A 22,649-nucleotide genomic window follows, 5' to 3' on the forward strand; every position below is an offset into this window, starting at 1 on the left:
AGGGTGGGTGATGGGTATTGAGGAGGGCACCTTTTGGGATGAGCACTGGGTGTTGTATGGAAACCAATTTGTCAATAAATTTCATATAAAAAAAAAATGAATGCAAACTAGAGATGTATGCTGATTGATACATCAAAAGTGATAAAAATGGAATAAAATGATGTAACATTCCATTTGGTTAAATAAAGAAATTGGTTTTCATGAAAAAAAAATGTATCAATTTCATGCTAAAGTCTTTAAAAACTAACACATAAGATTACCACAATTTAAAGACATATCCTGGAAAAATAAATTTATATATATAAATAAATATATATAAATTTATATATATAAGTTTATATATATAAATTTATATATATATAAATTTATATATATAAATATATATATAAATATATATATATATATATATATATATATAAAATGAAACAGGGTTCAAATAGTTCAAGAAGTTTCCCAAGACTGCACCAGATGGATTTAGAACCCATTTCTCTGAATCCAGAGTCCATATTTTTCACCACTACAGTATGCTGGCTCTCAAACTTACTACCTAATTATTCTCATAAGGTACAATTTTTCTAGGTCTTACTCTGATCCAAAATCATTAAACAGCATTCAACAATACTGATGACTTAATATTTAAAGAAAAAGTGAGTCAGCCATCAAAACATCAGTGGAAAATAACATACCAATTATTTACATAAAATGGTTTGTCAAATAAACTTTAGATAGTGGTAGTTTGTCACTTTAAAAAACTGCAGAATAAGCTTTCTATGTATTTACCACACCAGTAAATGGTATTTGCTTTGCCTAAAAGCTAAGTAAATAGCATAAAATATACACTTCTTTACCTTATGGTACAGAGCACAAAAAAATTTAAATGACCATGTTATTGTCAGAGCTAGCAAAAAAAAGTAAATATTTACTTGCTTTTGGACAAGAGACTAATTTTTATCCATTGAGGAGAGATTTAAGTCATCTCTAAAAAATATGCTCACAGAATAAATGGGTCAAAATTGATAAAAAGAATACTACCTATCTCAGCATTTAAAATCTCAGACTCTGATCTGAGAAGGTGTTAGCTTCAACACTCTGGTGAACAAATAAATGAAAAGATTCTCTCCAACTTTCAAACAGGTAGAAATTACTCCAAAGATCTTTCTTGATATTACCCCCTTTTCTCCCCCCAAATTTAATATGGATTTGTGGCAACATGTCACAGTAATGTATTTTGCTATGAAAATTTTAAAGCTAAAAACTATATTTTAAGCATATAGTAACCAGGAGATCCTTGAGGAGTATTTAAATTTTAATGACAAAAAAACCACTAGATTGTAGGAGGCTTTCAAATCATTACAACTACTGAGAAACCCAAGTGAACCCTCCAGATTCCCTGGGGAAAAATATAAAATGGTCATGACACTCAGCAACTAAAATAGAACACATATAGAAAATTAGTAAATCCAGATAAATCCTTGTTTCATACTTTTTTATTCCTTCCATTTTCCCTCACTTCCTTTCTAATTACGGTCCTTAAGATCTTTTCACCATCATTTTGTGACTTCATTTACCCATTCCTTCCTCTATTTTACCCTCACAAAATACCTGCCTAAAACACAGAAATCATTGTTTAAGAAAACAAAAAAAAATGCCATATATTTAACTGGCATCTAGGACATGTACAGCATTATGTTAGTTGTTGCTTACAGTCTAAATTGAAAAAAGAAGACGTACATAATGAGTAATTACAAGAAAGGGACAATGAGATACACTCTGAAAAATTACTTCACTATGGACTAATAAGGTAAAGCTTTTTTAGAAGACATGGAATTTGAGCTACACTTGAAAGATGGGTAGGAGTTGAAAACATGGCAACAGAAAGGGATTCCCAGCAAAGGAAACAGAATGACCAAGACAATGAAGGTAAGCATTCACTGGGTGTTTACAAGGAACAGCAAACTGCGAGAGCATAAGATATATGAATTAGGGTGGCTGTTTCTATTTATGAGCTGTTAAAATACCCAATTTTCACGGCTGAGAGAGATCTATATAAATTAAACAATAAATGAGGAGACCACCTCCTAAAAATTTACATATGGTGTTTAAATTCAGGGCCAATTTCTGCAACATCAAAAGAGGTACTTTGTTTATTGATCAACCAGTTACCCAATACCAAAGGACAATTTAAGCTCCTCCGTCTGGTATTCAGTTCTCTATACATGGCTTTGTACTATCTATTCTTATCACTTTTAATTAACTAGATTCATGAATCTGTAAATAAATCCTGCTATCTTACCTTTATTTTTTAATCCACATAAGTCTTCTGTTTATAATCCTCCTTTTCCTAATCTTTTAAGGTATCAAATCATCATTTCAATCATTATACAGGGCTTTGCCCAACCAGATTTTCTATACTCTTTTTAGCACTCCCTGGCTGTATCAACTAAGTTTTGTACTTTTCTTATACAGCCTATGTAAAGATGAATAAAATAAGGATGCTGTCTAGGAGAGCCAAGACTATGGCAAGTACTAGGATATAAGTGTAAAAAATGTATTAGGAAGGGGTGCCTGGGTTAAGCATCCAACTTTGGCTCAGGTCATGATCTCACTGTTCATGGGTTCAAGCCCCACATCAGGCTCTGTGCTGACAGTTCAGAGCCTGGAGCCTGCTTCAGATTCTGTCTCTCTCTCTGTCCCTCCCCTGCTCATCCTCTGTCTCTCTCTCTCTCTCTGTCTCAAAAATAAACATTAAAAAAAATTTTTTTAAATAAAAAATAAATAAAAGTATTAGGAAGTACAAAGTAAGCATTCAACTGTGCCTTGACAGGTGGGAGAAATTAAGGAAGTATAACATAATTAGGAGCAACACTGCAAACTCTCCCTCATAGTTTAAAATCTTAGAAGTTAAAAAACTCTAGTATCAAATGAAAGGTGGAAAAGGAAAATCATCAAGTCTTTAAGAACTGCAAAATGAGAAGGAAAAAAATTGAAACGAATTATATTTGGTCTTATCTTGTTAAATAATATTTCATATTACCTGACTTCTCCAAACTATAAACCTTCAAGGCTGGCATATTACCTTAATATTTTTTTGCAGGTGTCAAGCCCATGGAACTCAAACACCTAGTATAGCATGGTAAACCTATCAGAAAGTCAGAAACTTTTTTTCCCCAACTAAGTTTAAAAAAAAAAAAGCTCCACTAACAATACAAAAGAACACGTTGATGTTTTTACTTATTTCATTTTAAAACAGTGATCTTTAAAAAAAATTGTTTTTAAATTGGTTTATCATTCTGAATTTAAAGTGAGCTGGCTGACAGTAAGTTGAGACTCACAGAGAATAGTGGTATTTATCAGAGGGGAGAGGGATTGGGAGGTGGGGGCCAAAAAGGGGGAAAGGATTAAGAAATACAAACTTCTAGTTCTAAAATAAGCTATTAGGATGTATTATATAGCATAGGGAACACCGTCAGTAATATTTATCAACACCGTATGGTGACAGGTGGTACCTAGCCTTAATGTAATCAGTTCCCAATGCATATAAATGTGGACTCCCTATGTTGTACACATGGAACCCATATAATATGGTATGCTAATTACACTTCAATAAAAATTAATTAAATAAGCATATGGGGTTGAAAGTTCAACTGATGGGGGCTGACCATATACATCATAAGTCTGACAAAGTGATGAATTCTGCTTATTCTCCAAGTCATTCTGCCCCAAGTCTAATTATTGGTGAAATTTAAAAATAAAACATTACATAGTTTAAGGCTTTACTGTTAAGAAAGGATCTCCTGCTATCTTAAAATCCTATGTGCTAAAGTAAGGTTTACAGGGAAGGACGGAGTCTCAAAGTCAAGCAACATGTCTAATGTCACACAATTCTTAAGTGGTTGTGCCAGAATTAGCCCTGGAAAACTGGTCTTTAGTTTCTATATACTTCCTGGTATACCATACCAATTGTGCTCAATTATTAGCCCTCCATTTTAGGAGGAATACCTAGAATTCGTTCAGAATAATTAAAGGTTAAGACTCCTTATATTTGAAGAATCTCTAACCAAAATGCTAATAGGGAAATTACTTATGTTAGAGAACTAAACTGTTGTGCCACCTTGTTAAATCCTATAAAAAGTGAGGATGAGATTATGTTAAATTAGGGTTGCTGTTCTAATTGGATTTTACTGAAATTTATTCAAGAACATACCAAAGTAAGAAGCACAAAAGCTAGTGGCTGAGCTATCATCAGCTGATGGCAAACTGTCCACATGTACAACTTCAGAAGTCCAGCCCAGGGGGCAGCCTGCTTGCCTTTGAGGGGAGGATGAGGACCTGGTCAGACCAAGTCCCTGATGTCCAGCTCTGTTAGTCCACCTATCCCTTTGGTCAAGTATCCTTTAATACATCAATCTAGTTGTAAAAATAGATACAGTGAATTCTGTTAACCACTTTAATACCATACTAGAGATGATGCCTTTGAAGTAACTAAAATATATAGGTTAATGAAAGGGAGACTTCAGCTACACAAAAACAAAAGAGCTCTGAAAATGGAAGGTGCTATGTTCCAAGGCAGTGAACTCTAGTCAAGGAAGTATTCACTCAGAAATGAGTAACAACTTGCAGGAGTATAACAGAAGAGAAAAAAAATCAACTAGGGAGATGGGTTTTTAAGGTCTCTTCCAATATTGTACCTAGAAAGTAATCAATTCGGTACAGTATTTTATTAATCTAATGGTAGATGAAAAGACAAAATAAATCCTAATATTTATGAACTTCAGTCATTTAGTTAGGTCAGTTAGTATATGTGGCCAAAGTTATAAAATACGTACAATGAAGTGGAATTAGATGTCTTTAAAGTCACTTTCAACTCCAATTTTCAGTTTTTGAGCTGCTAAAATAGATGGTCCTCCTAAATTCCCATACTAAAGACTATAAACTTTACTCACTCAGGACCTACATATACACAGAAGACCAATATACACACATTTTATACCTTTTAAAGTCTAACTATCTTAAGTTCTTTAAAAAAAAAAAAAAAGACTCAAAGAGTAGTTAATGCTACTGAACCATACCCTTAAAGATAGTTAAGATAAAAAATTTTGTTATGTATATTTTTACTGCAATTTTTTTAAAAGCTGAGGAGAACTGGGTCTAGAAGGGGAGAGTAAGAGAAAATAGCCAAAGTGGAGAAAGGAAGAACAGAACAAGATGTAGCAACAGATACAAGATACAAAAATCCACAAAGGAACAAACTCATTCAAAGTGGAACTAATCAGGGGCGCCTGGGTGGCGCAGTCGGTTAAGCGTCCGACTTCAGCCAGGTCACGATCTCGCGGTCCCTGAGTTCGAGCCCCGCGTCAGGCTCTGGGCTGATGGCTCAGAGCCTGGAGCCTGTTTCCGATTCTGTGTCTCCCTCTCTCTCTGCCCCTCCCCTGTTCATGCTCTGTCTCTCTCTGTCCCCAAAATAAATAAACGTTGAAAAAAAAAAATTCAAAGTGGAACTAATCATAATATGAGGGAACACATTACACAACTAAATACAGTTTAGTACAGGGGCCACTAACAGCAAACTAGAGCAGTGCCACCTGTGTTTGTAAATAAAGTTTTATTGCAAAACAGCTGTCCCTATGCATTTACCAACCATCCATGACAGCTTTGCTAATAACAGCTAATTTGAATAGTATTAACCCAGACCAGATAGCCTGTGAAGCCAAAAATATGTACTATTTGACCCTTCAGAGAGAAAAAGTTTGCCAACACTTGCCTGCGAACATCACTATAGTAATGCTCCCTTATGGTAAAATCCGAGATGGAACAAGAAACATTAAACTCTTCATTATATTTTACTGTGGCAAAAAATATGCAACATTTTCTAAGGAGATTTACACTAAGAATAGTTTAGAAAAAGTTTGATGTTTGCAAATAGTGAATATAACTGGATAATGCTGAGAAGAGCTGTACAAATCCATGTACATTTTTTTTAACTTTTTAATGTAATGGTACTTCCTGTTATATGTACCAGAAACAGTGTATTAGAATAGCAGACTAGTAGAGTAGATATTTACAATTTTAAAATTAACAGATGTGGTTCCTCTAATAATGGAAGTTATAAATGCAGATGTCCCTTGAGCAACAAGCGTTTGAACCATGTGGGTACACTTACATGTGGCTTTTTCTCAATAAATACAATATAGTACTATAATATATTTTCTTTTCCTTGTGATTTTAATAACATTTTCTCTTCTCTTGCTCACTTTATTGTAAGAATATAGTCTGTAATACATATAACATACAAAATATGTATTGACTGTTTGTTATTGGTGAGGCTTCCAGTCAACAGTAGGCTATCAGTAGTTAAGTTTTGGGGAAGTAACCTAATTTTTGACTGTGAGAAGAGGCTGGCACCCCTAACATCTACATTATTCAAGGGTCAATTGTACTCATGAGAAATCTTAAAATTAACTCTAAAGAGGCAGAGAAAAAAATGTCCATTCTCACAAACCACAACTGCTGATATCATTTGTTTGTTTTCCTCAAAATACTTTTTCCAAGCATTTTTTTTTCAACGTTTTTTATTTATTTTTGGGACAGAGCGAGACAGAGCATGAACGGGGGAGGGGCAGAGAGAGAGGGAGACACAGAATCGGAAACAGGCTCCAGGCTCCGAGCCATCAGCCCAGAGCCTGACGCGGGGCTCGAACTCAGGGACCGCGAGATCGTGACCTGGCTGAAGTCGGACACTTAACCGACTGCGCCACCCAGGCGCCCCTCCAAGCATGTTTTAAAAGCTTAAGGATCACTTGAGATCATACTGCACAGAAATTTTATATTCTAACTTTTGGCCTAACATTTTCTTACATCTCCCAAAAGTGTCTGTATACATTTTAAATGATTGAATAAGAGACTCTCATATGTATGTATGTATCATAATTTACTCAACCATTCCACTAATGTTGAACACAAGCTTTTTTTTCCATTCTTCTCTAATATGTAGGGTACTGTACCAAAAGTATTAATGAATAAATCTTCCTACAACTCAAGTTTGTTAGCCTAGACTCATAAAAATGTATGAATATATTTAAAGTTTCACACAGTTTTAAAACTGTTCTTAAAAAGCCTGTACTCTTGGGGTGCCTGGATGGCTCAGTCAGTTAGGCATCCAACTCTTTATTTTAGCTCAGGTCATGATCTCATGGTGGTGAGATCGAGCCTCACATCAAGTCTCTGTGATGAGCTGCAGAGCCTGCTTGGATTCTCTCTCTCTCTGTCTCTTAAGAACTCCCACCAAGAATCTTAAGGAAGTGCCTATGTCACTCACACCTTCATGAAGATGACCATTTAAAAATCTTTAGAGGCCTGTAGTAGAAATTAACAGGCAAAAAAACAAAATGACCCACCCACACACATATACATATATTCAAATCTTGAAATCTACCAAGTTATTGTTCATTATGCAATATTAATAGTTCCATTTTAAAGTTAGTTCCGTTTTAAAGTTAGTGTTTTCACTATAAACGTATATTTACAAAGCAATAAGTAATAATGTTACATACAAACGAGAGAATACTCCCCAAAGGAAGCCAAGAAAACACATTATCATGCTTCTACTGTGTTGTAAGTGGCCAGAACAAGTACAGTAATTAGTTATATGCACCATGTTTCATAAGCAAAGCAATTTTATACCTGAGTAGAAAGATTCCAGGATAAAATCCTAAGTATCTCTACCTGAAAGCTATTTACCTCAGAGATATCAATAATTAGTAATTATTTTTATAAATATATCTGTTCACTCAGCTTTCTTAAGTATTCTTCCTAGCAAATGACTTAAAAGGTGAAAAGGCAGACAGGCAACTCCTTGACTTATACAGGAATTAAAGAGTGTGCTCCTTAAAGAATGCAAATCCTACAATTAAACCTTGTTTCTACAGCCATAATTTTTCTTCACTTCATAGTCACAAGGAAGAAGTATAGCTTTTTACTTATTTCAAGTAATTTTTTGAAACTCAAACCCACAAACATCTTCAACAAAGTTCTCTTCAAGGTGACATTTATTTTTTTCAGACTAAAATAGTGCCTTTCCAACCCTTGTTACTTTTCCCTACATAGCGCCTCATAAAAAAATTGAATTCAATGTGGTAGTCATTTCCTGAGTTAGTTGATTTTGAAGTAGGCAGACTTCTTTGTAAACAGTAAAGCCTGAAAAGAAGAAGCTAAAACTCAGAAACTAAAGTTCAGGATCTAATTTATGCTTTCAGTGAACTTCATCTAAAAATTATTAAGTAGCATGCAGTTCGTTAATTACAGGTCACTACAGATATAGCCATGACTAAATAGATACCGGTGGTTTAATATAAGTATCAGGCAGCAAAAAATGTTATGGTGTATGCTTCAAATGGCCACTAAACTAAAGCTCACTGGTTACTGTAACCTGAAAAAAATTTTAATGGAAGAAATCACAAATAAAATCAGAGGTGTTGAGGAATCCCTCAAATATACTTTCAATCTTGATTCTAAGTGAACTGTAAATACATTCACTTTTACACATTACAAGGAAATGCATTAAAGAATGACAAAATTTGTCACCTATTTCATGGACATTCTTTCACTTTGAAATTATATCTGCCAAACACTGTCTCAACTTCATTATCAAGTACTGTTCTATAGACCAATTCAATGTTTGCTGCAATGCATAAGCATTTAATCTTGAGATTCAATTCTCACAGCATACAATGTAATGATTCTATGCCCCTCACTTTCCATTTAATAAATATGAACTACCATGGCACCTGGGTAGCTCAGGTCATGATCCCAGGGTCATGGGATAGAGCCCTGTGTCGGGCTCTGCGCGGAGTGTGGAGACTGCTTAAAGATTTTCTCTCTCTCCTCCTCTGCCTCCCTCCCCTGCTCGCTCTCTAAAAAATTAAAAATTAAAATATTAAAAAAAAATGACCTACCAAAAGTCATACTATCTGAAGCCAGTATAAAAATGTTTCCTTTCACTTTTAATACATTTTTAATTATGCATATTTAATCCAAAATATATTTTTAAATGCCATGACTTCACGTAGATGAGCAAACATTCAATTACTTCATCATGGGTATGCAGTTTTTGACAAATACTACCAAACCACCTTCCAAAATAGCTGAACTAATTTATACTTCCACTAGCAATGTAAGAGTTCCTATTCCCCACACCCTCCGCATCACTTGATTTAATTTAACATCTGCCAATCTGATAGGGAAAAAATGATCTCATTGTTTTAATGGAATACTGTATCCTGTATTGTCAATATTGTACCCTATATGAATTACCCTTTTACTAAAGAGCATACATGTGCTGATATTTTCCAAGCCTAGTCCTTCTCGGTTGTATCATTTTCCCTCCTAACTAAATAATAAAATGCCTAAACAAAAGGTAACAAAAATGTCCCTCATCCCAACCTGGCAACTCTTTTCAGGGACTCTTCACTATAGGATACACACAAGCTTCATAGAAATGAAGCATGGAATGCTTGATGGAGAAGAAACAGTGAGGTAAAATGTCCATGCTGGGCAAGCATTCGGCATAAAGGTTGGTCAAGAATTTTGAATGCTACAGCATGGTTTGTGATTTTGATATAATGCTCATTCCAGTCTGTATTGGTATTTTAGAAAGAGAGTGGTAGTTTGAAATTAAAACTCTATAAACAATCTCAACAGACTGAAATGAGACAAAAGAATGGATATGGGGGTACAGACTTTTAATTTGGGTCACCAAATACATGGACATAAACGTGAGAAGAGTTTGGATGAGAGATGAAATATTATCATGAGAGGCAAAGTTGAGAGAAGGCACATGCTGTGGAGAAGGCAGACAAGTGGGAAAGAAGCAAAGACCTTAGCCTCAGGGTTTACTCAGTGAGCAAACCCAAAAAGTGCCAGGAAAGCAAAGAGGACAATTTAAAAAATGAAAACAGCCAAGTGGATTTTCAAAATGATAAAATGATAGCAACAAAATTAAGTAAGTGCACTACAGGGAAAACTAAGCAAAAATCATATTTTCTATAGGGTATTTAAGACAGTAGTAAAATCTTAAGTTAAACCAGGAATCTAAACCAGACTGAAGTTGGTTGAAGGAGATGGCACAGCCTAGGATGACACTGGTTCAAAGAATTTGACTATGGAAAAAAGGTAAGTAGGTAACTTGCTTATATTCCACCTCTTTCCAAAATATAATATAGTAAGGTTAATAAAATATAGTCAGACCAAGGAAAGGAGGAAAAGCAAACATGTTAGCCATGTTAATTAATAAAATTGCTATGGTTAAGTATTAAATTCTCTAAGCTTACTAGTAAGTAGGGCAAAAAGACAAACAGTACAAATCAAATAGAAGTACAATAATTTTTCAAGAGAAATTTTTTCTGGAAACTAAAAAAACAAAAAGAAACTTCTCATGTATGAGCCTAAAATTCAAAGGCTAATAATGTCCTTGTCATGTTTTACAACATGAAGATGAAGCAATTTTATTCTTATTTAATAAACACTTATATACTATTTTAACACATACCAAATTGTTGTCCTAAGCCTTTTACAAAATGTTAACTCATTTAATTTCACATGGTTATTTCTTTTAATAATCTTCCATAAAACCTGGCAGAGTCGTGAGTGCTGGCATTCCAGGTGGCTTGCTGACTGAGGGATGAACTATATTTTGGAAGCTGAGCATTAGAAAGGATAACAGGATCAACTGGAAGCTTACCTCCCAGAATGAGAGAAATGTTTATTACACAAAGGCAAAATGGAAGGAGTCAAAAGAGGAAAACTACATTTGGAAACCAGATAATTCAGGAAATATAATCTTTAAAAAGATTAAAAATGTCTTAACAATCTTGAGGCCAGTGCTCTTCAAGTGTATATATGAATTCAAGACAGCTGGGGTTCACTCTTGAAATCCTTGATTCAAAGCTCTCAGGATTATCATATATAGTACTTGGATTGCTCCTGAGCCAGTCTAGCTATTATTCCAAACTTCAGTGGCAGAAAAAGAAACTCCTTTGAACTAAGGTAAACAAGATTGTCTTATTGGCCATTCAAATTCCCAGGTCAGCTGAGCAAATGTTCTTGAAGGATTCCCTCCCTAGACTGATTTTCTTTGGTGGTTGGGGTACAGTACAGGACCTTTTTTTATGTATCGTTGTCAGTAAGTATTAACCAAAATAGTGTTTTCAAAGTTACTGCTAAGAGACGATTTCTTATTTGGAAGGAAATGAAGCTAGAAAGTTCTTATGAGCTTAAATTTCCTGACAAGAAGGAAAAAAAAGGACACTGGTGCCACTGAAAAGACACAAACTGGAAGACGTTTTCAATAGAAAACAATTCCCATCCCATTGCCTTCAAGGACAACTTTTAAATGCTAGCAATTGCACTTTGTAATTCTGTAACCCTGGGCTCAGGTATTTAAACTAGTTTCATTGCCTGGTAAACCAGATGATAAGGTACAAGTGAGTACCAGATGAGATTAAGCATACACATTCTAGACCCTAAAAAACATGAGAGATGGAAATTTAACAAAAGTCTAGCTTTTCAGACCTTGAAGGGATTTAAATCATCTAACTAAAGATGTTAAATGACCTACCTATATGCTCCTAAGACTTTGTGACACAAAACCATTATCACAGAATACCACAAATTTTGCCCATCATTAAAATAACATTTTTCAGTCTGGGAAAACTTAGGCTTGGAATGTTTTAGGAAGGTGCCAACTTCAATTACAGGAAACATTAAGCAGACCTGCGATTCAGTATAAAAATCACACCACACTTTCAGTTTGACTTAAGGTGATGTGAAGCTGAAGACAGTAATGTGAGTGACAGGGTGGCAAAACGGGTCACATAATGTCAGTACAATGTCAGCAAAACGGTAGAGTATAAAGAAAGCATACAGGTTATATTTTTACCCATATTCGGAAAACAAAGTTGGGGTCCATTTATATTTATACAAAATAACCAAGAAATTGCTTCCCATTTGTTAAGAAAAACCAATTTCGTTTTAAGTCAAAAGTGCTGTGTGCCATAGATGACTTAACATTCTATCAGTATTTAAATCACAAAAACTACATAACTCGGATTTTTCCTAGTGTTTTACCAGCCACATTTCATCTTGGCTATTTTGGTTATTTTAAAAAATTCGCCCATCTCATGGAAGACATTAGACAGGCCAAAGCTGGTCCCCAGTGCAAACAGGTAGTCTTGTACTGCGTGCCCCTTCTCGGCCACATGACTCTCTTCCTCCTTAATCTCCTTTCGAAAACATTATTTCCGGTGCCCCAGATGGCTCGACACCACGCCTGAAAGCCACTCCAGAAATATTAAGAATATTCTGCCACGTTAGGCTTCTAAAGAGATGGTGGCAGAGCGATCGAAGGAGGGCAGGCTTAGAGAGAAAGAAACCTGAGCCTGAAAAATGACGAGTCAGGAAGGCGCAGTGTATGCTAAACACCCGACTCCTAAATGTCACTCGGTGGAGATGTTCGTGTGGCATCACCCACGGAGAGCTGGGCAGGCGGCCAGGAGCTGCAGCCGGGAGCCGGGGAGCAGAGCACGCGGCGCGGGCCAGGCAGCCGCAGCCCCAAAAGACGGGGCCGGGGGGGGGGGGGGCGGAATGGCCCAGGCCGGCCGCTCCGGCCCCTCCGCGGCTCCTCCCGGGCGGCCCGCGCCAGGGGCGGGGAAGGGAAGTGGGGGCCGAGCGGAGGGGCGCCGACGGGGAAGGCGCGGGCGGGGCCGGACCTAATCACATGGCGCAGACTGCGCAGGCCGCCCGGCATCTCTTTCTTTCTCTTTCTCGAACCTCCGCTCCCATCCCGCCCCACCGCAGGCCCCTCCCGGGCCCGATTCCGGGCCCCACGCGGGGGAGGCCTCTTCCGCCTAGCGGAGACACTCACTTTTCGCCCGAGGCCACCAGCTCCTTGCCCTCACTGTTGCCGAACGCATCCGTCTCCCCGGGGCCGTCCTTGGGGCTGGGAGCCGATGGGGCCGCGGGCGGCGACGCCCCAGACTGCTGCTGCTGCTGCTGCTGCGTGCCCCCCTTGCCCAGCTCCTGCAGGATCTCCGAAGGGGAGCTAGACAGTCCCCGCGCGAGGGGCCCCGCCGGCCGGCCGCCCCCGCCCCACCACGGGTAAAGCCGCGCGGCGGCCGCTGGGCCCGCGGCCCCCTGTCCCCCGCCTCGGGGACGCCGGCACAGTGTGACGAGGGGCTGTGCCCGCCTCAGAGCTGCGCAGGAAGCGGCAGGAGGCCGCAGGAGCAGGTCCCGCAGCATCGCCGAGCCTCGCAGTCGCATCATGCCCCCGGGTCTGTCAGCGCCCGCTAGACTAGGGAGGATGCTCGGGGCGTGGGCGGCCGCTCTCCTCTGGGAACGCAGTATCCGGTGGGACACCGAGAGGGCAGAAGTGGATAGGAGCAGCGACGTGGGTGTGGTTTGGACTCCGGTTCCCGCAGCCTCCGCTGCTGCTCAGGAGGCTGCCCGCTGCCGCTTCACCTCACGCCGCCGAGGATTCCGCACTGAGGCTGAAGCGCAGGGGAGGGCCAGAGACATTCCGCGCTCACCCTCTCGGGGGCGGGAGGACGCCCGCGTCCTCCCTCCTTCCCCTGCTACGATTGGCTCAGATTCTCGACCTCTCTCCTGATTGGTGACTGGAGCAGTCAAATTTCTCTCCGCGCAGGGTGCGCGGAGAGCCGGGGTGGAGATTGGCAGGGGGCGGGGAAAGGAACCGAACTGACGTGTGAGGCGTGGGAGCCAGGAGGGGCTCTAGCGTAGCCCCTTCCCTCTCGCTTCGCCAACCGCGAGGCTGCCCTAGTTGGAAACTGGGGAGTCAGGGGTCTCGTCACTTACGAAGCGGATTGGCTCCTGGACTCTGGGGCCTCGAACTGTCGGGGAAACTGACCGGCAAGAGCCCCTGCAGCCGAGTGGCCGGGAGCCGGTCGGATTGGCCGGAGCTGGCGTCTGGCCGAGCCGTCGGAGCTTGGCTGGTCCAAGCTTGCAGCTGGCCCGGGCTATCCGGTGAGGACGTGAGGAGACACCTCTGAGGGCCGCGGTCCAGGAAAGGCAGCCCCAGACGAGCCTCGTCTCTCTCCCAAATGTTACATTTACTTGAAACTTTCCATAGTTGGCCACTCCCCAGATGTGAAGTGTTTTGGAAAAAATGAGCAAAATCCTTTCAGCTATGCGACTTAGCCATTTGGAAGGTTGGAGATCGGGGGAGGGCGAAGAGCGAGAGAAATTCCAGAATACGACTGCTTTCCTTTTTAAAAATTATTTTTTTAATGTACACTGGTATCTCAAAAATATTTTTGAACAGCAAGGATTCCCTTGACACTAGTTTGCTGGAAAGCATAATTGTAGATACTTTTGTATTTTAAAAGCTGCTTCATCGTTTTAAAATAGAAGCATCTGAGTGCTGGTTCTCTAAATCGTTTCAGCCTAGTATCTGTTGTTTATCCTATTTGGTCTGTGGGAAAAGAGCCAAGGATCTGATAAACTCTTGAGTTTTTCTCTGAGCCTACCTATGCACTTCACGACAAAAGGTTTTTAGACTGTTTCTTGAAACAATTAGATTTAAATGCATAGATCCACAAAAGTTAATGGGGATGATTTTTATGAACCAGGAAGGGTGTGCGTCAGGTGCATTAACTAGGTGCATTAGTAATCTAATGAATCTTACAATATTGCACTAGATTAATAGGAAATCTGTACCCTACAGGCTATTGTGACCTTTGGCATGTCAGAGTCTTGCTCATGTTTAAATTTTTTCTATCTGCTCTTTAACCGGAAGAACCTGGAAAAGGCTATCATGTGTAAATCGGTTAAGTATCGCCTTAAAAAAAAAAAAAGTTCAGACAATTGCAAATTATTTAGAGGGCTTTTATTACTACTTAACATTACCTGTCACTAAAATTTGAAGAGTCAAAGTAATAATATACAGTATTCAGGAAAAGGAACATCAACTTTTGGAGGAGAGGTAACGAATATCAGCCCTGCCTAACCTTTCCAGTGACTTGTCAATGACATAAACCTGAATATTGTGTGACCTCTTAGATATAACTGGTTATCAGTTTTGACTGTTTCCTTTCTCTCCACTTCCGAGCTATTGACATCCAGTTCTTATTTTCCTCCTAGCTTTTCTCTTAGCTTCTCTAATTTTCCTATGAAAATTCTTTGTAAATTTCTTTCATTTTTAAAGGCTTAAATGCTTTATAGTATACTTAACAAGTATGGAAAGCAAACCTAGTAATATATTATTTTCTAGAGTTTCTGCTTCCATGCATGAGCTAGTAAAAATGGACACGTTAGTCCTAACATTTAGAAGGACTTAGAGTCTGATGCAATTTAACCCTTTCTTTGTGAAAACCATGAAAAAGTTATAGACAGCAAATTAAAAGTACTATAAACAGAATTAAAGTTTGAGTCATTCATACTTTAATTTGATTCCTTTCTTCATCATATATAATATTTTTTAATCTTCAGTTAATGTTTCTTTAATCAAATACAACTGAGCTACCATGAATTGGAGTTAATTACTATTTCCATTAGATTAATTATTTACTTGTTAAATTATATCATCATGTAAAACAAAATCTGTCCCTATAAAAACATTTTATACACATACAACAGTCCACTAAAATAACTACAAATAGATAATCTCCGATTAATAGGTGGCTGGATTGTCAGGCTACTCTTAGACTCCTCCTTGCCAGTAGATAAGTGCAGCTATCCCACAAGAGGTTGTAGTCCCATAGCCATTAAGCAGATATGAACCATCCAAAGGAAAAATTGGAATTTATGCATTTTGTTTCTGTTCTAACTAGAAGAACAATCTAACTAGAGTTCCTGTGTTCTTTTGAAGATTAAAAAAGGCTAATGTTTCAAGATCATAATGTAACATATGTATAAGTTCCAGATTTTGCCTTTCACCAGAACCAAGAGGTTATTATTTGTTGACCTAAAGCTAAGTGGAAAATAATTCTCCTTTGCCTAATAGCTTAAAAGAATTGACTCACTATTTTGTTTGTTTGAATTTTGTTAAGAGAATAGAGTAAGATTCAGGAAACCTCTAAACAGCTTCTGCTACTACTTCCCTTTCTTCTGTTTGTTTCCTGCTTTAACTGGCCAGCTTCCTAGTCTTGCTGATAAACCCTGTCAAACATGACGTACTATTCCAAAGTTGAATTTAGATATGTATTAAAGTTATTATGGATCCCTCATGTATAAAATGGGGATAATATTAGTATCTTATCTCACAGGGTTGTGAGGATTAAATGAATATATATATATATATATATATATATAGCACTGAGAACAATGCCAGTAGCATTCTATAAGTGTTAGCTATAAATATTATTATTATTATTCCATAAGTGAATAAATTTTGTTGCACATGATTGTCACATTTGTTATTAAAAAGCCAAACAGAGTTGTTTTAAACCATCTAATTGTAAAATATCATTTAAGAAGAAGCTGGCTCTCCAAAATGAGATCATTTGCTTTATTTTTAGAAAATAAACCAATAATTTCCAAGGTATCTTTGGACTGCTGCAAAGACAGTAAGATTAAGCAAAGCTGGATTCAGTGCCCATGGTACCAGCTGTTTACAAATAACTTTTAAAAAGTAATACAGAAGGAAGAATTACTAGATTAAAAAGAAAAGATTGCCTGAATGTGCATGTCATATATAATTAAATCTAAAAATCTATTATTTGCCACCTATGTATGTTAAACCTCTCTTCCTTGTGACATCACACAAAAATGGTGAAATTTTCATGAGACCTGAAGAGACTACTTATATGGTATCATCCTAAATAACAACCATATAAAATTCTTTTTGTGGGCCTCCTGATGGCTGGAACTGGAGTGGGGTGGTAATCAGTTACTTTCCTTCATTCAGAGGAAAATTCTATCAGCTTATAAGTTAATATTGGTTACACTTAGATCACAATTTTATGCATGGGTTCTCTAGATATTTACTTATTTTTGAAAGTAATTTTAACTCTTATTTTTTGTAGTGTGATAGAAAATATTAAATTGGACTAAACCCCATGTCAGAGATAAGAAAGTCTTGCTTGTATAATTAGGAAAACCTTAAAAAAAAAAAGATTTTATAAACATTGCAAAAGTCAATCAAAAGGATACCTTCTTGAGAATGAAAACAACCTCTAGGTAAATTGAATTACTGTTCCCAAATATTTATGTCCCTTCTAATGGGAGGACTTTACCTCCCTACTTTTAACAGCAGGCTTGGCCCTTTGTCTTGATTTGTTCAGTGAAATATTAAAGGAAGTGATGTTTGCCACATAGTTCTGACATCTCTCTTTTCCTTGTATGACAAGAATGGCATGTCCCAAAGATGGGATGCCCCTTTCACCTGGGTCCCAGAATAATGGAACAAACTTGAAGATGACTGTGATTGACAAATAATATGAAGAGAAAGAATCCTTCCTGTAAGTAATTTCAATTTAGGAATTATTACTATACAATACTTAAGTTAGGTTGACTGGTATATCATCTAACTTCAATGAAGATGACTAGGCCGCCATGAGACTAATATGGACTACAGAGAGAATTTGAGACCTCTAAAAGATAGGCATTAACCTCCAAAGCAGTTGAAACTGACTATCACTGAGGGGACAGTCAGAATAGTCATTCTCTTTCAGGGACAAACAAAACCAAAGTTCAGGTAGAAAATATTTGAGTGATATTTTAATATGTCATTTATATTTGGATTTAATTAGGGAAAATTAGTGGTTTAAAGTGTGAGCTTCATATCCATTATGCTATATTGGTTTTATGCTATGAAACCTAACGCTGCTTCAGTATCTGAAATTTGTCACATTTTTCTAAGCTCCGAAAAAGAAAAATGAGCCTGGATTTTGTGTATTTATGCTCACCCAATGGTAAAGTCATATTACTAATCCAGAAACCAATTACTGAGCTTCACTGAAATTATGGAATTAAATTCAAAATTCAGACATTTTTAAAAACAGTCATCATCCACAGTAATGTATTTTGATGTTCTGGGGCAAAGAGGAATCAGTATTTATCCTCTGTATAGCATGAATTCCTTCAAATCTGTCTATACTTTTTAAGCATCTGACATTTATAGTATGTGATTCCCTCTGTCCAATTATGTCACAAGAAGCAACACAACTCCAGAAAAGAAAGTTTGATTCATGATTGAGCTGCTTCTCACAATAACAATACCATGTGGTATGTTCTGAGGCACAGCTTCATTCATATGCACCCCCAAGAGTACAACAAACTGATGTATTTTAAAAACAATCTCTGTAGGGTGCCTGGGTGGCTCAGTCGTTTAAGCATCCGACTCTTGATTTCAGCTCAGGTCATGATCTCACAGTTGGTGAGTTCGAGCCCCACATCAGTATCTGCACTGACAGTGTGGAGCCTGCTTCGGATTCTTTCTCTCCCTCTCTCTCTGCCCCTCTCCCACTCATGCACACTCTCTCTCTTTCAAAATAAATAAACTTAAAAAAAAGTCTCTGTAGAAACAGCCTAAATGTTTATCAGTAGGAGAATGAATTAAAATAATGTGATATTTGTATATAGCAGAGTACTGTACATTAAAATTAATACAGTATCCTGTATTAAAGTGGGTCTCAAAAATAATATTGAGAAAAGGCAAGTGTCAGCTGAATATGTGTATTATACCATGATTATAAAATTGTATGACATGCAAACCAATACATTGTTTATAGATTTATGGATACATGGTTTAAGAGTTTCAAAGATTAATAAACATCAAATTCATTGTAGTGGCTGTTATTTCTGGGTGTTTATAATGAGAAATGGGATTGAAGAGATGTGTACAGATAACTTCAACTATATCTGTAATGATTGATTTTTTAAAAAATAATTTTTAAAATTTGAAGCAAATATGGTACCTTAGTAGTTGATGCACAGGTGTTTGTTATATTCTCTTTCTTTTTCTATGTTTGAAATATTTCATAATTAAAGAAAAGCCTTATTATAATGTTGAAAGCTGTTTCTTTTCTCTAACAATTATAAGTGTAGAAGATACTACACATCCAATTTTCACTTTTTTTTTTTAAATTTTTTTTTTTTCAACGTTTATTTATTTTTGGGACAGAGAGAGACAGAGCATGAACGGGGGAGGGGCAGAGAGAGAGGCAGACACAGAATCGGAAACAGGCTCCAGGCTCTGAGCCATCAGCCCAGAGCCTGACGCGGGGCTCGAACTCACGGACCGCGAGATCGTGACCTGGTTGAAGTCGGACGCCCAACCGACTGCGCCACCCAGGCGCCCCAGTTTTCACTTTTTTTATAAAGTTTTATTTTGAGAGAGAGAGCACCAGCAGGGGAGGGGCAGAAAGAGGGAGAGAGAGAGAGAAATCCAAGTAGGCTCCATTCTGCCAGCACAGAACCAGACGCGGGGCCTGAACTCACAAACCGTGAGATCATGACGTGAGCCAAAATCCAGAGTCAGACACTTAACCTATTGAGCCATCGAGGCACCCCCAATTTTCACTTTTTAATGGTTCCTTTTAAACTTTATTTAATTTTGTTTAACCAATGATGAGTGATACAACTAGTAAGTAATAGAGCTACTTTGTAAATACACTTCAAGAGTGTAACCAACAGACAGTATCCTTGAACTGAAGCTTTACAAAGGTAAGAATGACTAATATTTGACTGAAAATCTTATAGAAAAAAATATTTGTTTCTTGGCTATCAAGCATAAACATGAAAGCAATTCTTTCATTGATAAAATATGAATAAAAATACATCCTTACTTCCTTTGAAGGTAAAGAAGCTATTTATCTTTGTAACAATTCTATTGGGGACAGATGTCAAATGCTAAGTTTTATGGCTATGAAAATTATAAGTTAATAAAGTCACTCAATTTGTACAATGGAATTGGCAAAGACACACTCTCCAGCTGGATGTGGCTCTTGCCTTCTATTCTTTTGAACCATTGGACAAATGCCTGTAAGAGACATGTTCATGATTACAAAAATGCCACAAAGCTCTTAAAAATCTTTGGGAATAATTTCCCCAATGAAAGGCTCAGTAGGTAACTTGAGTAAAGCAGGCCAGGTTATTACATATTAGGGAATGATGAGGCTCCAGTAAATTAGAATTGGAATGCTCTGTCTAAAGGGGATGTAACTAATGTACTCCAGCCAGCTTTAGATAAGTGGAATGCAGGCACAATTAGCTAGACTTTTGGATTCTTTAAGATAATACAGAAGTATGATTTTTAAAAATAAATAAAATCTTCTGACTTACACAAGTGACCAGCTCATTCAATTTTTTTTAACACCACACTAGTCAAACAAAACATCTGCAATGATAATTTGGCCTATTGGCTGCCATGTTTCCAACTCTGTCCTGAGAAATCAGATGATGATAGCAGTGTAAGTTTCTTTAAGCTTTATTCCCCAGCACATGTTCTACCCCACATGATTAGTCCTAGCCAGCCATGGAAATTCTATTCCCCTTGAAACTGCTGTAGCTATCTTGCTATGAAAGAGAGGAGCTACCCTTAAGACAGACCCAACACATCTAGGCCAAGAGAGTGGAGAGCTAGAAGGACTCTGGAATCCCCATGATATTCTTGAGCTACTGCTTATATTCATGATCAACCAGTTCTGATGCCTGCCCTCCTTTGTTATATATGATACATTTCCTTATTATTTAAATCAGTTTGAATCTAGGTTTCCGTTAAGACATCCTGATTGATTCAATATCACACTATAGAAGATTCTTTGTGTCTTTCTCTTTTCCTTGAATTAAAATTTATCACATTCCCTTTTTCATTTTTTTAACCTTACTAAATTATGTATCTGTGCTTAACCTATTTGCATATTGTTTGAGGGCCACATATGATAAATAGCCTTGCATGATTTAAAGGCATGGAATTGGAGATACAATGAGCATTAAGAAGCTTACCCCCATTTGGACTCTGAATCACTTTTATAACTCCAGATTTGCTTCCTTTCTCTTCCAACAAAAAAATATTGAGCCATATTAAGACAACCAGCTTTTTCTGCTGCTAAACTAGACTTCTATACTTGTGCCTGATTGATTAGTGTTTGAACTTTAACTTGATATCCTCCTTCCTTGCCAAAAGGATCGATTTTCCCTCACCTAACCAACTTTTCTCCTTGGAGTCATGCTTACCCGATTCTTACATCTTATATGGTAAGATGGTATGTCTTAAGCCCCTTTCCCTACCCATCAAAATTCCACTGACCCTACAAGGTCTCCATCTTGTGTACATTGGTGCTCTCCAAATTTTTATATAACCACACATTTACCCTCATAACAGTTGTTACCCTCATAACATCCATTTGAGATTGGCAGGTAGGTACAATCTTAGTCTGCAAATGAAAACATTGATACAGAAATGTTAATCTGTTCAACATTTCAGTGAATTGCCGTAAAAGTAGCACACATTTCTTGACGCTGTGGCTTTTACCCCTACCATTACCCCCTTACTATTCTCATCTGACTATCTCTTGTCTTTTCTAAAACTTAGCTCAAATGTCATCTCCTTTGGGAAGCCATCGCCGACCTCCCTAGGCAGAGTTAAAGGGTTCTTTCTCTCCAGATCAGGACTTACTTGGTAATATCTTCATTTATTGCATTACTCTAATTATTTATGTGTAGATATCTCCCGACTAGACAAGAGGATGTAGATCTTTTAGCTTTCAACATCTCCATCATCATTTTAAATAATATCATTTTCAGTAATTCAATTGAGCCTTAATGAATGTAATGGGAGTTTATTAACAAGAAAATAAAGGAAATATATTAGAAAAATGAACATCTCACAATTTTATTTGAATCTTGAGTAAATTCCTTCTCTATTATTTCGCAAAGAAGAAGTATTAAAAATTAAAACTGCAAAGCAGCACTCTCAACAATAGCCAAATTATGGAAAGAGCCTAAATGTCTATCAACTGATGAATGGATAAAGAAATTGTGGTTTATATACACAATGGAGTACTACGTGGCAATGAGAAAGAATGAAATATGGCCCTTTGTAGCAACGTGGATGGAACTGGAGAGTGTTATGCTAAGTGAAATAAGCCATACAGAGGGGCGCCTGGGTGGCGCAGTCGGTTAGGCGTCCGACTTCAGCCAGGTCACGATCTCGCGGTCCGTGAGTTCGAGCCCCGCGTCGGGCTCTGGGCTGATGGCTCAGAGCCTGGAGCCTGTTTCCGATTCTGTGTCTCCCTCTCTCTCTGCCCCTCCCCCGTTCATGCTCTGTCTCTCTCTGTCCCAAAAAATAAATAAACGTTGAAAAAAAAAAATTAAAAAAAAAAAAAAAGAGGGGCGCCTGGGTGGCGCAGTCGGTTAAGCGTCCGACTTCAGCCAGGTCACGATCTCGCGGTCCGTGAGTTCGAGCCCCGCGTCAGACTCTGGGCTGATGGCTCAGAGCCTGGAGCCTGTTTCTGATTCTGTGTCTCCCTCTCTCTCTGCCCCTCCCCCGTTCATGCTCTGTCTCTCTCTGTCCCAAAAATAAATAAACGTTGAAAAAAAAAAAATTAAAAAAAAAAAGAAGCCATACAGAGAAAGACAGTTACCATATGTTTTCACTGTTATGTGGATCCTGAGAAACTTAACAGAAACCCATGGGGAGG

The 22,649-nt window shown here is 37.9% G+C and overlaps 2 protein-coding genes across 5 annotated transcripts in view; one reads left to right on the forward strand and one right to left on the reverse strand.

Moving 5' to 3' along the window:
• Positions 1-13,554, reverse strand: part of GLS (glutaminase) — an 82,837-nt gene extending 69,283 nt beyond the window's left edge. For 2 of the 3 annotated variants that reach the window (XM_047872528.1, XM_047872530.1), the window contains exon 1: positions 12,917-13,554. In XM_047872528.1, the coding sequence (XP_047728484.1) occupies positions 12,917-13,314 (398 nt within the window). In that variant the 5' untranslated portion in view covers positions 13,315-13,554. The remainder of the gene's footprint in view (positions 1-12,916) is intronic. The other variant, XM_047872529.1, reaches the window with a different exon arrangement.
• A 222-nt stretch (positions 13,555-13,776) lies between these two features.
• Positions 13,777-22,649, forward strand: part of LOC125173418 (serine protease 58-like) — a 141,498-nt gene continuing 132,625 nt past the window's right edge. For both annotated transcript variants that reach the window (XM_047872535.1, XM_047872536.1), the window contains exons 1-2: positions 13,777-14,031; positions 17,355-17,465. The gene's annotated coding sequence lies outside the window, so the exon portion shown is untranslated. The remainder of the gene's footprint in view (positions 14,032-17,354; positions 17,466-22,649) is intronic.

The sequence above is a fragment of the Prionailurus viverrinus genome, chromosome C1, assembly GCF_022837055.1.
Source record: "Prionailurus viverrinus isolate Anna chromosome C1, UM_Priviv_1.0, whole genome shotgun sequence".
In the NCBI taxonomy this organism is placed as follows: Eukaryota; Metazoa; Chordata; class Mammalia; order Carnivora; family Felidae; genus Prionailurus; species Prionailurus viverrinus.